Source organism: Protopterus annectens, chromosome 1.part0 (assembly GCF_019279795.1).
Source record: "Protopterus annectens isolate FY-2018-M chromosome 1.part0, PAN1.0, whole genome shotgun sequence".
Taxonomy (NCBI): domain Eukaryota; kingdom Metazoa; phylum Chordata; order Ceratodontiformes; family Protopteridae; genus Protopterus; species Protopterus annectens.
In genome coordinates, this window is record NC_056725.1 from 8820644 (window position 1) to 8837914 (window position 17271).

The 17271-nt window shown below is 39.7% G+C and overlaps 1 protein-coding gene across 3 annotated transcripts in view; it reads right to left on the bottom strand.

Moving 5' to 3' along the window:
* SLC8A2 (solute carrier family 8 member A2) overlaps window positions 1-17271 on the bottom strand; it is a 1241705-nt gene that overhangs the window by 808012 nt on the left and 416422 nt on the right. The window contains exon 1 of one of the 3 annotated variants that reach the window (XM_044078644.1): window positions 275-632. The exons of the other annotated variants lie outside the window; for them this stretch is intronic. Within the exon in view, the coding sequence (XP_043934579.1) occupies window positions 275-276 (2 nt within the window). The 5' untranslated portion in view covers window positions 277-632. Of the gene's footprint in view, window positions 1-274; window positions 633-17271 lie in introns of those variants that run through there. 3 annotated transcript variants of the gene reach the window in all.

The following is a 17271-nucleotide window of genomic DNA, read 5'->3' on the forward strand; positions in this document are numbered from 1 at the left end:
CTACATAAAGCACAAATCTGACATATTACTAAGTTTATACAAAGCAGACCTTTCAGGATGACAAACTGTAGTAAAAGAAGGCTTTTTTCTTATTCATATTTTGAATGTCTTTTCCACATGCATAATAAAATGCAGAAACAGTATTAGGCAGGACATGACTAAATTTTCTGGACGTTTTAAAAGGAACACTAGCCTTAGTGCTAGATTAGTCAAATATATACAGTAAAGCCAGTTTTCTACAAAATCATTTTAAATCAATCAAAGTTTGACTTACATTAGTTCTCCTGGAAGGCTCAAAGGTCAAACCTTTGTCCAACAAACCAATTTGTACTTCATCAAAATTTTCAGTAGTGAAATTATAAATATCGTCTCTCAGTTTGACAAAATGAGCTGAAATAGTTTGAAACAGTCATTATTCAGTTCCTGTTCCAAGCTTGCCCTCTCCCTCTGTTGGCACGCCCCCTCCAGTTCCTGGATTGAGTCTGATGGTCCTGGAAGGTTTTTGACTTCATCTGATTGGTCAACTGCCTGTTCGCAATTCTCTCTGATTTCCTCACTGGTTTTGGGGCTAAAAAATTGTCACTGTCATTAGCCCTAATCAAAGGAAGAAATTCTGAAGAGTTTGAAAAATAAAATTAGATGAAGGACAAGAACAGTAGTGTGAGTTTTAAAGTTGTTAGTACCAGGACAAGCCACTCCTTCTCTGTAAGCATTAATGCCTCTGACAAGCTTTTTCCTTTCTTTCTTTCAATGATGGTAACAGCATCCTTCTGCACTGAAGCAAAAATGGTGTCAACTTCTGCATGAACAGATGCAATATTTAAGTGAGAAGAAATAAGCAGATCCAATGTCTTAATTTTGTTATTAATGACTCCAATACAGTTTTCATTGTATTCCATCAGACGTTTTACCAATCAGTGTCATTAAAAAATTCAACTGCTAAAGAAGATCTTGTGCAGTGACACCATTAGGGTATTTATACATTCTTAAAACCTTAGGCATAATTTTAAGATGGAGACATTGTTCAAAGTGCAAACTGTCATAAGTCAAGCTTTGTACTTTCTTAAGCTTTTTATCAAAAAATGTTAATGTCTCTTGTATGTTGAAATTGTTAGTCTGGTTGTTCCCTTGACTAATATTAGATCCTACTGTACCTCATGTGGATTATTAATAACATAAAAACAAATTTCAAAACCACCACCTGTTGATGAACTGCTAAAGCTGGTTCCCTCCCCCAAGGAACTAGAAACATCCTGTTGCAAAGGCTGAGATAAACAAGAAGAATGTTCCTGTACTCCTGTAACTTGTGTATTCAAACAGCAGCAATAAACTGGCTGGTAAAAAGTGAAAAAGATTAATGTATAGCTTCTACAGTAGAACTCATTCCTCTCATGATGTTAAAAAGTTCTTCTGATAAACTGTGAACAATGAGATTGTTCACCAACTCATCTGTTTCAGAACATGCAATTCCAAGAGTTATACTGAAAACCAATAGACCAAAACACTCCACAGAATGTAGAAACATACTTATAACAAAAAACATTCACTGGAAGGCGGCAGCAACACCACAACTAAACTATAGACCCATAAACCTAACTAGTCTTATCTGCAAGGCCATGGAGAGAATCATCATGGACCTTATCAACAAAGACACAGGTGACCTTCAAATTCCTGACCCGACCCAATCTGGCTTTGTTAAGGGTAGATCATGCTTATTAAACCTGGGGGACTTCGAGAATGTCACCAAAGCCCTGGATGAAGGCAAAACAGTACATACAGCCTATCTAGACTTAGCCAAGGCTTTTGACACAATCCCCCACTCAGGCATCATCAAGTAACTCACCCAGCTGTGAATTAATCCATATGTCATTAGATAGGCAGTCAACTGGCTCACCAACAGAACGCATACAGTCAAAGTTGGGGAATCCACCTCTATCACCAGTTACCAGTGGTGTACCACAAGGATCTGTGCTTGGCCCCCTACTGTTTTGGAATCTATTTCTAAGAAGTCCAGGTGAAAATAGATGGCCTGTGGCTTACCAAGTTAGCTGATGATTGCAAACTGGGTGCAATCACTGAGTCCCTCAATGATGCTGACATACTACAAAAAGGGCTTACACAGACAAATGATTGGTGCCAAAGTCACAGACTTAAACTTCTTCTTCTTCTTTCGGCTGCTCCCATTAGGGGTCGTGACAGCAGATCATCTGTTTCCATTCCACCTGTTCCCTACTCTCACTACAGATCACAATGTCATCTGCAAACATCACACTCATGAACTTAAACTAAATGCAAAAATATGCGCTCTCTCTTTCGGTAAAGGGAAAGTCCCTGTAAATTGCAATATTAACAGTACCCCCTTAGATCAAACCCTATGGTGAGAGATTTGGGAACTCAGGTTAATAGCAACCTTAACTTCAGTCACCATGTGTCCACAGTTGTATGGAAGGCCTCCTATGTTGCACATCTCATAAGTAAGGGCATCACATCCAGAGCTAAGGATGTTAGAACTCTCCTGTACTCCTCCCTCATTAGACCACTAATAGAGTACAACACTCCCTTCTGCATGTACCTCACCAGACACCTGCAGCAGCTGGAGAGACCTCAGAGGTTTTTCACCAAGAAAATTCAGGGCCTTCGACATATGACCTACATGGACAGACAGAAGGCCCTGTCACTGTACTCTGTATCTTACAGGCTGCTGAGAGGCGACTTGTGCCTGGGCAACAGAGCAGTCTCGGACCCTGCCTTAATGGAAACGCTGCACATCCCCAAGTCAAATGGGACAAGATTCACTCACTCTAGAGATCTTAACCTATTCTGTGACATTAACAGGACATGCTGGACAGACAGAAATGTCTCCCAGAGATTGCCACTCCTCTGGGACAAACTCCCAATTCACGTAAAACAGGGCTCCTCAATAACTCTATTTAAGTGTAACTTAGACAACTGGATGGGACACCATAAAATTATCCAAGGAGCACCACCTATGTCCCTCTTGGATGGGAGGGCAGTTGGTGCTGATCATACACTCATGCTGCAAATATAAGGGAACAAGGGTATTACATGGCTAGGTTTATAAAGGCCCTAGGGCCAATACCTTAGTAACCTCCTATGAACCTATGAACTAGCCCTGAATGGGTGCTGGTCATGTTGTTGGCCCCAACTAGAAAATATTTTCTATTTGATAATATATGATTTTCTAACAGCAGGATTTCTTGCCTCCATTAGTAGCTCTGGCATGTCCTCAGCAAACAGGTGCCTAAAGGAAATTAGGACCCTATCATCAAGGCAGTCTTTAGAAGTTATTTGGTATTGGGATGTATCAACCACCCTCAGATTTTGTGTGAGTAAATTCAGACGGTGAGGTATCTTAAAGTAACTGACCCTGGCCATTTCCAAAATAAGTGAGAACCACCGAAGCTTGAGCTAGGAGGGAGTCCCCACAATGATCTTTGAGGAGTCCTACTGAATCTTCAGAATGACCATGGATACTAATGGAAAGGGTGAAAAAGCATGCAGGAGCATATTTGTCCAAGAAAAGAAAACACGTCCATCTCCCAGGCCTTCTTGCACAGAATCCTTGAGCAGAATTTTGCCAACTGATTGACTGCTGTGAACCAAGAAAAATAGATCTATTTGAGGTGTCCCCCACAGCTGGATCAATTCTTGGAAGACCTCCTGATTCAGTTTCCATTTCTGAGGGTCTGTCCTGGACCTACGCAGCTTGTCTGACAGAAAATGTTGCTCCTATATATGTAAGATAGTATGTAAAAAGCCTTTAGGATCAGCTTGTATTGAAAAGCTGTATTCTAGGCTACAGTGGCTAGTTTGGTCAAAGGGTAAAAATAAGATCTGGTTCTCCCTTGCTTGTTAATATACCACATTAATGTGGTGTTATCTGTAAACACTTGATGTCTGTAGGTAAATCCGGGAATCTTCTCCCTTGTGACCTCTCCTCACTCACCTCATTATCTCTCTTTAAAAATAGACTTAAACTTCTCCTCAAAACTCACTGGCTATGCCCCTGTTCAAAACCAGACTAGTCATCTACCTCTACTAAGTTATCTAATCTATCCAGTGCTTACTAGCCTCTGCTACTTTTTTCCCCATCTTATCATACTTTTCTTATCTACCCCTTTTCTTTTTTTTATATCTTTTTACTTTCTCTTCTTAAGTAACTCCTTTGCTACATTACTACTCACCTAACTTCCTTTGTTAACTATGACCTAACCTGATATGTCTCCATACTTGAAATTTCACTGTTTTATGATTTTTTTTCCTCAATAATATATTCTGTTACAAACTTTGTACTGTTAATTACTTAATACCATTGCTGATGAGTTTTATTTCCTTTTTAAAGTTGCTATTTTTTATTAGTTTATTATATTTTTTTCTGTGTTGTTTGAACTTGTACTATTGTATTTAGACCATGTCTTGGAGCTTATCTCCCCGGGCCTCTACTGAAAAGGACATGTATCCAGCTAGACTAGCCCGGTCAACAAATGTAAAATAAAATAAATAAATAAATAAATAATACAAGATTGAGAGAACTGAGAATGTTTATGAGAGCTAACATCCATTTTATGTTTATGAGCTCTATTCTGTCTTTTCTGTTCCAAGGACTTCTTCTTCTTCTTTCGGCTTTTCTCGGTTAGGGGTCGCCACAGCAGATCATCTGTTGCCATTTCTTCCTGTCCTCTGCATCTTGGTCTGTCACACCAACCACCTGCATGTCCTCTCTAACCACACCCATAAACCTTATCTTAGGCCTTCCTCTTTTCCTTTTACCTGGCAGCTTCATCCTTAGCATCCTTTTCCCAATATACTCAGCATCCCTCCTCAGCACATGTCCAAACCAATGCAATCTCACCTCTCTGGCTTTGTCTCCAAACCTTCCAACCTGGGCTGACCCTCTAATATACTTATTCTTAATCCTGTCAACCCTCGTCACACCCAGTGCAAATCTTAACATCTTTAACTCTGCCACATCCAGCTCTGACTCCTGCCTTTTTGTCAATGGCACTGTCTCCAACCCATATAACATAGCTGGTCTCACTATCTTTTTGTAGACCTTCCTTTTCACTCTTACTGGCACTTGTCTATCACAAATCACTCTTGACACTCTTCTCCACCCACTCCACCCTGCCAGTACTTTCTTCTTCACCTCTCTTCCACACTCACCATTACTCTGACTTGTTGATCCCAAGTATTTAAACTCATCCACCTTCGCCAACTCTACTCCCTGCATCCTCACCATTCCTCTGTCCTCCCTCTTACTCACACACACATATTCTGTCTTAGTCCGGATGACATTCATTCCTTTCCTCTCTAGAGTATATCTCCACCTCTCCAGGGTCTCCTCAACCTGTTCCAAGGACTCTGCAATTTTATTCCCATAGACATTAACCACTGAGCAAAGTCTGGGGAGTCTGATATGACTGTGCTACAGCAGGAAGGGAGAATGGGAGACCTGGGTTTTGAGAAGTTTGGTATCTCCAACACAAAATCTCCCTTTTCACAAAACTGGAATCTAAAATCTCAGGAGATGTTAATGCTGTGAATAGAGAAATTGCAGGCACCATTGGAGTTTTTTCATGTTGAGACTTTCAAGAAGAATCATGAGTATCACAGATGTCAAAAGACCCAGAATCCTGAGAAGTTCCCTTCTTGAGATGGTAGTCTAAGTAGAAAAAGTGAGGAACAGATCTAAATATAAATCCATTTTTTTTCTTGTGGGAAAATATTCTTTGAACTGAGGGGACCAGGAGGCACCCCAGGAAAATACTCCTGTGAGGAGTCAGACAAGATTTCAGTAAGTTCTCTTGGAATTCTAGCCTGGTTAGGAGTTCCCTTCCCAACTGAGAAATCCATGATACTTTGAAAAAGACTCTGCAAAGATAATCAAGTTGACTAAATAAGTTAAAATGTGAATACCTTGTAGTCTGCAGTAGGCTATCACAAGAGTGTTTACATTTTTTACACTTTGTAAAAAAATACTGGAGCAGTAGATAAACTAAAGGGTAATGCAGAGAACTGATAATACGACCCAGACACAGAAAATATTAAGAAACACCTGAAATCTGCCTCTGTAGGCATAGGAAGCTACGTACATTTTAATCTAAAGCTACTAGAAAACTCAAACAAGCTTTGCTGAGGCAGGATTTTAAACTTGGGTACTAAACCAAACAAATTCAGAAATGAACGATCCAACACTGGTCTTCAAGAACTTCCTTCTTTGGCTCCAGGAACATCCACGAATAAAACCTTTCCGTTAAGTGAGGAGGAGGGACAAATTCTATGATTCTTTACAAGCATATGTTAAATGATAGGAGGGAAAAGAAGAGGGAAAGACACCCACTTCTACCTGTAACCTTGATGGATTACTCTCAGCACCCATCTGTCTGAAACTATCTGTTGCCAAAGAGAGAAATGGAGGTTCAAACTTGCTAGCAGGATTAAGGAACTGTCAGTAAGTGTGTGTGTCTGGGGGGGGGGGGGTCTTTCATTCAGATTTATTAGACTGTTCTATGTTCTTGGGAGTTCCTACTGCTTATCAGCAGGTGGGTGGGACCATGCATTGTGTTTTTTAAAGAAAATCGTGGAGGGAGCATTGAATCCTAAGCAAACAGGGAGAATCAGGGCAGAAAATGATTTGTTTATTTATTTATTGACCAGGAAAGTCCACTAGGTTATAAACCCATTTTCAGCGGAGGCCCGAGAAGAAACGCTCCTGTTACAGTACAAAATTTTTACAAGATAATATTTACAATAATAAAGCAGTGTACACACATTTTTATACAGTTTCCTAGAGATTAGTAATACACAGAGTAGAACGTTTTACACAATCTGCTTAGTTGTTAGTAGTACACATGCATTATTTTTAATGTCATTAATTATAGGGAAGGGGAAAAGACAGTAGATACATTCATAATAAACAGTTCATTTATGCACTTCAATACATGGAAAGTTTAGGATTAAGCCTAATAAGGAATTATAGTGGCAAGACAGCAATTGACATACCTTGACTGATGTGGAAAAATCAATGAAGTTCAGAGGATTTAGAAATTATTACTTGAAGTTGAAAAGAGTCATACTAGTCAGCAAAATCTTAGAATTTGTTTACAGTATTGTATAGTTCTGTGCACAAGAACAAATTTGATGGTTAAGAAAGTGGATTTTTTGGGTGAATTTAAAGGTTTTCATGGAATCAAGTTGTGTAATAGGGTAGGGCATTCCATAATTTTGCTATGGAGTGGGAGTACAAGCTTTGCCCAGCTCTCTTCTAGTGTTTGGATATGCTTTGAAGCTGTTTATAAGTAAACTGAAAATTCCGGGCAGGGATGCAGGATGAAATGAAGTGAAGGGCAGTTTTCTGTGTTGTATAGTAGTTTATGGGCAATAGTTAGTTGGATGTAATGAAGGTAGTGGGGAAATTCAAACTATTTCAGTTCCTTAATAGCCTGGCAGTGGTTTGTGTGGTTTGGAAGCCCACAAGGAAATTTTGCGATTTTATAATAACATAATTGCAGTTTGTCACTTAGAGATATATGAAGGCTGGTAAAGATGGGGGAACCATAGAGGAGAGAAGGGAGTAGCAGGGTATTTGCCAGTTTTATTTTTGTGGGATTATCCACATAGAGTTTGTCTGTAAAGTTTGCCTAGTTTAAAATGTGTTTTTATTGTATTAAGAATGTGTTGTTCAAAGGATAGTTTGTCATCTGTAGTAGTGCCTAGTCATTTTGTTGTATTCACTACTTCAGATTCAGTGTTGTTTTTGGGAGTAAATGTTAAAGTCCTGTGGAGGTGGTTTAGATGAAAACAGTAGTAGTTTAGATTGTTTGGGATTAGTAGCAGTAGTGCTTCATTTAGCCAAGTTTCTATGGCTGAGAAGGCATTTTGTGTTATTTTTAGGAGATCTTGGAAGTTGCAAGAGGAGGATATGATAGTAGAATTGTCAGCATATTGGATGAGTGAACTTTGTATAAATACATTAAAAAGCAAAGGTCCAAGAATGGACCCCTGGGGAATGCCTGTCTTATTAACCAGATAACCAGACTGATTGTTTTGCAACCTGACAGATTGTTGTCTGTTGTTCAGGTAATTGGCTAACCAGGTAAAGATATGTTCAGAGCATCCTAATGCTGCTAGTTGTTGGAGTAGTTTAGTATGTGATACTGTGTTGAAAGCTTTGTATAGGTCTAATAAGACTACCGTTCTCAACAGACCAGAGTTCAGAGCTTTGTTCACAGTATCAGTGAAAGAAAGTAGGACTGTGTGCAGGACGAAAGCCATGTTGGGTAGGGGCGAGGAGATTATTGTCAGAGAGGTGTTTCAGTAGTTGAGTGTCTATATACTTTTCCAATATTTTAGATAGTAGTAAGAGGATGGAAATGGGTTGATAATTAGTTAAATCTTTAGTATTTCCACCTTTATGCAATGGGGTTATGATGGATTTCTTCCATATTTGAGGGACTGTGGATTCTGAGATGAATCTGTTAATTAGAATACTGATGGGGTAGGCTATTGCATCGGTACTAAGTTTCAAATATTTGGGGAGAGTTTATTGGCAGATAGGACAAGGTGGGCACTGGTTTTAGGGAAAATATTGGAGTTAATGGGGCATTGTCAGTGTTTTTTTTTTTTTTTTTTTGTGGAGTGAGGGATGTAAGCTGGCATTCTTAAGAGCTGGGTTTAAGGTGCTTATCTTATTGTTGTGAAGTTTCTTTGTTATTGGTGGAGGCTCTTTGACAAGTTTAAGAATACTGATGATAAAGTGAGAGTTGAAAATGTGGGTCTTTATCAAGGGATGATGATTGGATTTCTGTGGTCCCTGGATTAAGGAGAAAAGAGACTGATTTCCAGAATTTGTTGGAATTATTTCTTTGACTATATAATTGTTGTGAAAAATTGTTTTTTTTTGTCATTTTTAACTAATTTCTTGGCTTTGTTATGAAGTTGTTTGAAGTTAATTTCATTTGCTTGTTTTTTGTTTTTATGCCATTCTTCCTGGGCTCGGTCTCTGGAAAGAAGTATTTGCTTTGTTGGTTTTGTAAGCCAAGAAGCATGAGTAAATGTTGTTCTTTTGTACCGAATGGGGGCTAAAGAATTTAGGGTATCAAGGAAGACCTTATTAAAATAGTTTACACATCTTCTGAGGGCAATGTTTTTAGTGGGGTCCAATCCTGAGCTTTGAGAGAGTTACTGACAGTTATTTGGATGAAGTTGGTTAAGTTTCTAGATGTTCTATATGAGTGAAGTTTGGGTACCTAGGTATGGGTTCTATGTGTAAAAGCTGATAAATGGTCACTTAGGATACCAGGGAGGGTACCAGTGTTGGAATTATTTGCATGGATCTAAGACTAGGATCCAATCCAAGGTGGATTCTGGTTGATTGTTTAGTATTCGGGTAGGGCTTATGAAAAGCTGTGTATACTTGTGAAAGTTAATACAATTAGCTCTGGAATTTAAGATTAAATTTTTCCAATTAATGTTAGTATCAACTAGAATGACAGTTTCATGGGATATGTTTTGGGTTGTCAAAGATAGAAAATCTTCAAGAATAGAGATGTTTTGGCCTGGGGGAATATATAGTGCTGCCATGCATAAATGTTTATTATCATTTATTTGTAATGATTTTAATAAAATTTCCATGGGATCGGTCCTGGGTCCGCTCCTGTTCGGCATCTACTTCTCAGAAGTCCAGGCCAACACAAAGGGACTCTGGCTGACCAAGTTCATAGACAACTGCAAGCTGGGAGCCATTATTAACTCCCCATGTGATGCAGACATCCTACAGAAAGGCCTCACTGAGACCAATGACTAGTATCGAAACCATGGCCTTAAGCTTAATGCCAAAAAATGTGTTGTCACCCCTTTGGTAATAATTCAGTTCCCACTAATTACCACATTGATGGGAGCACACTGAAAACTGAAGCATTATAAGAGATCTGGGGACACAGGTTGACAGCAACCTCTCCTCTGACCACCACATTGCCACTGTGGTCAGAAATTCTTTCTGTGTGGCACATCTCATTACCAAGGGTTTTGCATTCATGAAGAAAGAGGTCATCATCTCTCTCTACTCTTCCCTCATTAGACCAATCATTGAGCATAATGCCCCATTTGGCATGTACCTCACTAGACACCTGAAACAGCTGGAGAGGCCACAGAAGTATTTCATGAAGAGCATCCTAGGCATTAAACACATGTCCTACATGGACAGACTCAAAAGACTCCAGCTATTCTTTGTCTAATATCGCCTACTTAGAGGCAATCTTTGCTTGACTTACAAAGCCATGTCTGACCCAGCTCTGTTAGAAATCCTACATCTAAAGAAATCCCAATCCCTTCACACCACACAGTCCAGAGGTCTCAACCTCATAAACACAATCAACAAAACATTCTGGAGGGACAGGTTCCTCACCCAGAGACTGCCCATGCTCTGGAATAGACTTTCCATACATGTCAAGCAGAGCACCTCGCTGTCCCTCTTCAAGAGAAATCTTGATGAGTGGATGGGTAATAGAAAGTTCACCCCGGGGATCACTCCAGTGGGTCTACTTGATAGAGGCACTGGGAACTAATGTCAGGTGGCACAATGCCAGGGCACTTCTATAGGCTAGGTTTGTAAAGGCTCCAGGGCCATTAGCCTAGTAAACACCTATGAACATATGTTGCCAAAGGTTGGGACAGGTTTAGGAAAGGCTGTAATGGTTAAGGAGTTACGGTAGATTAAAGCTACACCCCCCATTTTCTTTTGCAGTCCATCTTTATGTATGATACTGTAACCAGTTAGGACTATTTCAGTGTCTGATATATGTGACTTTAGCTAAGTTTCTGTAACAGCTACGATATCAGGGGTATACTGAGACAGCCAGGCATAAAATTCTGTAATTTTGTTACAAATACTCTGTGTGCTGATTGCTATTATAAATAGGTTTTGAGTGCTAGTTGGTGCCTTAAAGGAGGTATGGCTGATATTGGGAGAGATGGAAGGGATAGGATTTGGGTGTATGTCATTGCTTTGAGATAGTAACAAGAGATGATTTATAAGGTGTGAGTAGTGGGTTTTAGGGTGGCCACGGTGGTGTAGCGGTTAGTGTTGTTGCCTCATAGCAAAAGGTTGTCCGGTTCGATCCTCTGCTGTGGTGCCTTCTGTGCGGAGTCTGCATGTCCTCCCTGTGGCCACGTGGGTTTCCTCCGGGTGCTCCGGTTTCCTTCCACATCCCAAAGACATGCTGTAGGTGGATTGGACACTCTAAATTGGCCCTAGGTGTGAGTGTGTACATGTGTGTGCCTTCCATGGAAGGTTGAGAGGTGGGCTGGCAACTCGACACTGTAAAACTTCACTGCCAATTATGAGCGGACAGATGATCTGCTGAGGCGACCCCTAACCGGGAAAAGCCGAAAGAAGAAGAAGAAGAAAAATAAGTAGTGGGTTTTAGAAGAGGGCCTAGCTAAAGCATAGGGAATTATTTTGAGTTTGTTGTAGATGGGGAGGACTCTGAATTTGGCAGTGTATGCATTGCTACAATTGAATAAAGATGTTAAGATGTTAAAGAAGCTAATTTTACTCTTACTTTTTTACTGGGTTGTGGTGCTGTAGTGAGGATAGGAGATCTTGAAGATAATGAGACTTTTCATGCTCTGGAGGAAGATGAATTGGGAAAGTATGACAAGAGGAGCGCTGAGAGAGAAAATGAAGATACTTAGCTGTATGGTGTTGGGAATTTTATAGAGTAGCTGATACAGCATATAAGGTAGAGGTGAAATTTGTGGTATTAAAATGTTTGGGGAAATTGGCTGGTGTTTAGAATATTATTGGCACTTAGTAGATGATACTTGGGTGCGGTTATGGAGCAGCTGATTGGGTGATGGCGTATAGGGGAATGGTCTAGGGGAGTATAAATATAATGAAAGAGGGGGTGGGTGGGAATGGGCGTAGAGTAGGGGAGCCGAGTGAGCCCGAGCGTAGCAAGGGTGAACAGAGTGGGTCTACACCCGTCCAAAGCTGTTTGCGAAAAAAACAATCAGTGGATGCAAAGCAGTGTAGACAAGTGGATTTAAATAAGGTTAAAGTTTGTGAAAGATAAAAAAGAAGAGGGTATTTTGTAGGAGAGAGATTTAGGTGAGGCAAAATAGTAATAGATAGCTGCAATGGGGGAGGAAGGTTTAGGGAAAAAAGAAAAGGTAGCAGCAGTAAAGAGATACATTGGATACAGCAAAGGGAAAAGAAAGGGTTATAGGTGAGTAGGAAGAGAAGTCATAGAGAGTGTGGAAGGGACAACAGAGGTGCTGGCAGTGTGTTGGGTGGATTAAAGGATAGGTAGGATGTTATCTTATCCAGAAATATGGTGGAGACTTGAGGGTCAGTTAGCGTGGGGTGTAGAGGAAATAAAAAGAGGAACATCTAGGTGGGAGGTATTTGCGAGTTCTGGTGGTGTGCGGTGAGCCATTTGGGAAATACACAATTTAAAATTAGTAGATTAATATACGTTAAAATGTTGAGGCAGGTTGGTAGTATAATCTTGAGGATCAACAAATTCCTTAGGCGCAAGAGCAGGTAAGCAGTATTTCAGCTGGGTATAGAGAGATGTCAGCACTTATGGGGTTCAGAGGACACTTGCCAGGACAATTTACAAAGAGCCGGTACGTTAAAATGTTGAGGCAGGTTAGCAATGTTGTAATTATGAGGCTCAACAAATTCCTTGGGTGCAAGAGCAGTTAAGCAGCAGTTCAACTGGGTGTAGACAGATTTCAGCACTATGCAGTGTAGAGGGCACTTACCAGGGTGATTTACAAGGAGCTTATACCTTCATGGCTATTTAAATCCTTGTTTGACAGACATTATAAGAAGTCTTCCAAAAACAGTCTTCAGAAAACGGCAAGGCTCCACCACCAGAAACGCTGTAGGAGGGCTCAGTAGGGGTTGAGGGATAGAAAGAGCTGAGGTATCCTGGGGCATCAGCAGAATCATATGCACATTTCAAACAGTGGGTAGTCACTTGAGACACAGGGGAAAGCAAGTTACACAAAACAGATTTCTCCTCACAATGAGTAGCATTGAATCCCTTGGTAAACTTTGAGAAAGAAGGCTGAAAAATCTGGGAGATTCCATGAATCAGCTTACCTCTCTCATCAAACTTTTAAAGACACCTTCTGCAGATGGCCAAAAACCTAATTCTCTATCTAAGGAAGAGTTAGAAATTCATTTTGACATCTTCCAAAAGGTTTTGGGAATGCAATCAAGCAGCCCTCCACATACCAGTTCCAATGGCAGCAGTCCTGGAAGTGACGTCAGCAGAATACTAAGCACATTCCAAACAGTGAATAACCACTTGAGACACAGAAGCAACCAAACTACACAAAGCAGATTACTCCCCATGAGAGGAGACAAATGCCAAAATATTCCTCATATTCTCACAACAGGCAAGCATAAACTTCAGCATATAAATTTGACAGGTGAGAATTCTAAAAAACAAGTGCTGCAGAAGAATAAACTGTTTTCCAAATCTATCAAAAACCCTCCCATGCTCGTCAGAAGGATAGGCTTTGGTATTAACCTAATGTTTAGCAACAGCTGGATTCACAAAAGCAGTAGCTGTTGCACCATATTTAGGATGGTATATAAAAACTTAAAAAATAAAGGCACTTGTCTGCAATGTCTCTGCTGGTTTCAAACTGGAAATGATTCGGGGTGGGATTCCTGCCTGGTTTTAAGAGGCTGTATAAATTTTGTTAAAATCTTTTAGGGTTTTTAGTGTGTGTGGTCTGGTCTGGCCAAAAGATCACTATTAAAACGTAAAAAACAGAGTGTGAGCACACGGCGAAGCTGAAAATGTTAAAAACATTATTAAGAAGAATTGGAATATTCTTAGAGGGGATGTGTTCAATATAATGGGTGAAGCCCTATCTTTTGTCTTCAAAACAGGCACGAATTTGAAAAATAGGTTAGAGTCTAAATTCATCCCATTTACACTACATGGAGGAGGTACCAAAAATGTGGTTGTTGCAAATATTATCCGGCAATTCTAGAAGGTGAATGTAACTAATAAGGCAATGCTATATTTGAAGAGGGGTAATTGTAATATGGGACATGTGATATACCTGGCAAAATGTGTACAGTGTTCAGTTTTCTATGTGGGAAAGACTGATAGACTGCTCATAGGTTCATAGATTAGTACTAGGCTAACTGCCCTTGCGAACCATTTTAAGCCTAGCCAATTATCCCCTGTGAGACTCAAACCCTGTACCTTGTGTTTGTAAGGCAAACACCTTAACCATTAGGCCACCCTCCCAAAATAGGATATATGAGCATGGCTATCAGATCAGGAAATGTGATACCAATCATGCCCTGTATAGACATTTAGCAGATAGTCCTGATTGTACGATGTTCAAGTTTGCTATTTTAGATATATTAAAACTTAACCCTAGGGGTGGTGATTACAAGACTACATCAGAAGAAAAAGAGGTTAGACGGCAGCTGTTTTTGAATGCCACTAATTACCCAGGAATAAACAAAACAATCACCATTAACCCCATTTTGTATAATAGAGCCCTGAGATTGAAATGAACCATTAGGCTGTGATTATATGAGGTTATTTATTTTATGTGTTATTACAATTTTTGTATATTTTTTTATTCAGATTTTATGAACGAGTGTTAGCTGATATTCGTGAAACTTATTATATATGTAGTACTGTATTTTTATAAGAAATGTGAAAGGGAAGTGACCATGTGATTGGCTACAGCAATTTTACTGGTGCTGAAAACATATATAACCAATGGTTTTAATTGAGGGGGTTAGATTCTGATGAAGCCTGCAGATATGCGGGTGAAAGTTCTCAATCTTTTCAAGCTCTAATAAAATTGTTTATTTATAACCATAGTGCTGTGACAGAGTTTACATCTGTTCTGGTCTTGGAGTGTGTGCTCGTTTCAGTGGTCATATTTTCCTTACATTTTACTATTAATATCTACTCTTGGTTTAAACTTTCCTGAGAGGTAGAATAATCAGGATGGGCAAATCTTGCCTGAGAGGTTGCCGGAGGGGGGGCGGGTATTCAGACCCCTAGTAGCAGTGGGAGATAGACAGTTCTCATTTGTTAAGTACTGTATTCCTAGGTGGGGGGAACTCTAGATGAGCTAGGATAGTGAAAGCTATGATTTTAAGTAGGTCATACTACTATGATGGATCGTATGGGTGGGTGATTGTGAGAAAATTGTCCTGATATGTAGCTGTGTCTTCAATCATGTTTGAGTTATTAAAAAGTGGGAGGAGAGTAGTGGTATTAAATGTGTGGATCTAGGGTGTGAAAGAGGAGTGAAAAGAGGCACACCTCCCACGTTAGTGGGAGACAATCAGTCTGGGCCTTCTCAAACCCAGTGATTTTGCACACTCAGCCCAACAAAGGTAAACAAATGGCCTGAGGCAGAGTTTTGCTGTGGCTGTTATAAGACAGAAACTAAAAGTGAAGGTACATCACTGTAAAGTAGTAATAAGGCAAACCCTGCAGAATGGGGACAAGTACAACTGCACTGAAGTACCACTGGGTGTTCAAGGATGTTAAAACATGAAAGCAGCCCACACAGGGGGAGCTTACATCAGTAAAAACACAGGTAAGCAATGTATACCCTATGTATACACAGTCTTGGTTGTGGTAATGTTCTTAGTACTTTCATCTATGAATTAGGATACAAAATCGGCTAATAGAATTAATTACTTGATGTATTTATAGCAGTAAAGAGGTGGAGAAGGGTAAATTGCAGGTGCCTCTGAATGCTGGTGTATAACTTTTCCCTTCACTGACAGGGGCGTGTCATACTTTAAAGTAGCAGCTTCTCCCCTGTACATGAATTCCTCCTATTTTGTAGTCTCATGGATGGCACATATTACAAGAATAACAAAAGTTTTTAATTTTATTATACTGCCCTAAGAATCAGAGGTGGATCTTGGTCAAATGGGCCTCTAGGCAGCATAATGGATCAGCCCCCCCCCCCCCCCCCCCGACTCAACATTTCTAGTGTCCCATTACTTGGCTATCTCTCTCCAGTTACTGTACACACTGTTTTCCTCTTTACTTCTACAATGATTACAGATATCTGGATTTAATTTAAACAATTTATTTCACTGATAGCCATTTGCTAAACAAAGCAGTACAGTCTCACAATGAATACAGACCTAGCATGAGCAACAATATACTTTTCTACCTTTGAACCTCACATTCATTGAAACTGCACTGATACCCACATTTATAGAAAACACATCTGGCAGTGGCAGGTTAACTGTATATTTGGGCTGTTTTCAAACTATGTGCCTTCTGCACACATTTTTAGGACTATGCATACATTTGTGTTTTTTTAATGTACCTTCTTTATTGTATTAAATTATACTCCTTGTTTAATACAGCACCACTTGCTAGAGTATGTTTTAAATTTGTATTTTCTAACATTTTTTTCCAGTAAGAAATGAAACAAAATGTATGAACCAACAATGACAAAATTACCCATTTCAGAACATTTCAACCATAAAAGGCCACTCAAACTACTATCAATATAATCCACCAGCATCAATCATTACGTACAATCTCTGCTGAAGTAAAAGTCATCTGAATAGTTCACATTAAAGTGAACTGTAATTAATGAAGAGGGTACTGCTGGCAAACTTTACATTTCAGTGCTTCACCAACAAATCCACTGTCTGCTGTTCTTGAAGAATAAATTGCCTGCATTATACAAAAAAATGGTGTGTGTCAACAATCAATCTACCTGGTGTGGGAAGAGAAAACACAGTCTTCTGCACGTATGCTACCAGTTATACCACTGATACTGAATAATGCAACTAATAAATCATCATCTTTTACATAAGAATGAGGCAAGGGGGATATGAAGAAGAAAGAGAAGAAAAAATATTGGTGTTCAGAAGAAGTATTTTACTCATGCAGCATTGTGGTAAACAGAATGTTTCCATTGAGCATTTTGTTGACCTGCCCTGGATGTGAGTGAGTAAAGCTGTACTGCTGAAACACGTATTAACATTCTAGCACACATCATACAATCATTCATGCTGTTGGTGTCAACCAAACATAAACTTCATCCATTATGTGTCTAGCCTGAAATCCCTGCATAATTCTGATAATGTACGACTGTTTTCAGTGACCAAAACACAATAGTTTTACATCATATCTCCCACATAACCAACTGGCCTATATGGACACATTTACTTGACTGCCTGGAAATGTTCATCATAAACATGGCAGGTTCAGGGTG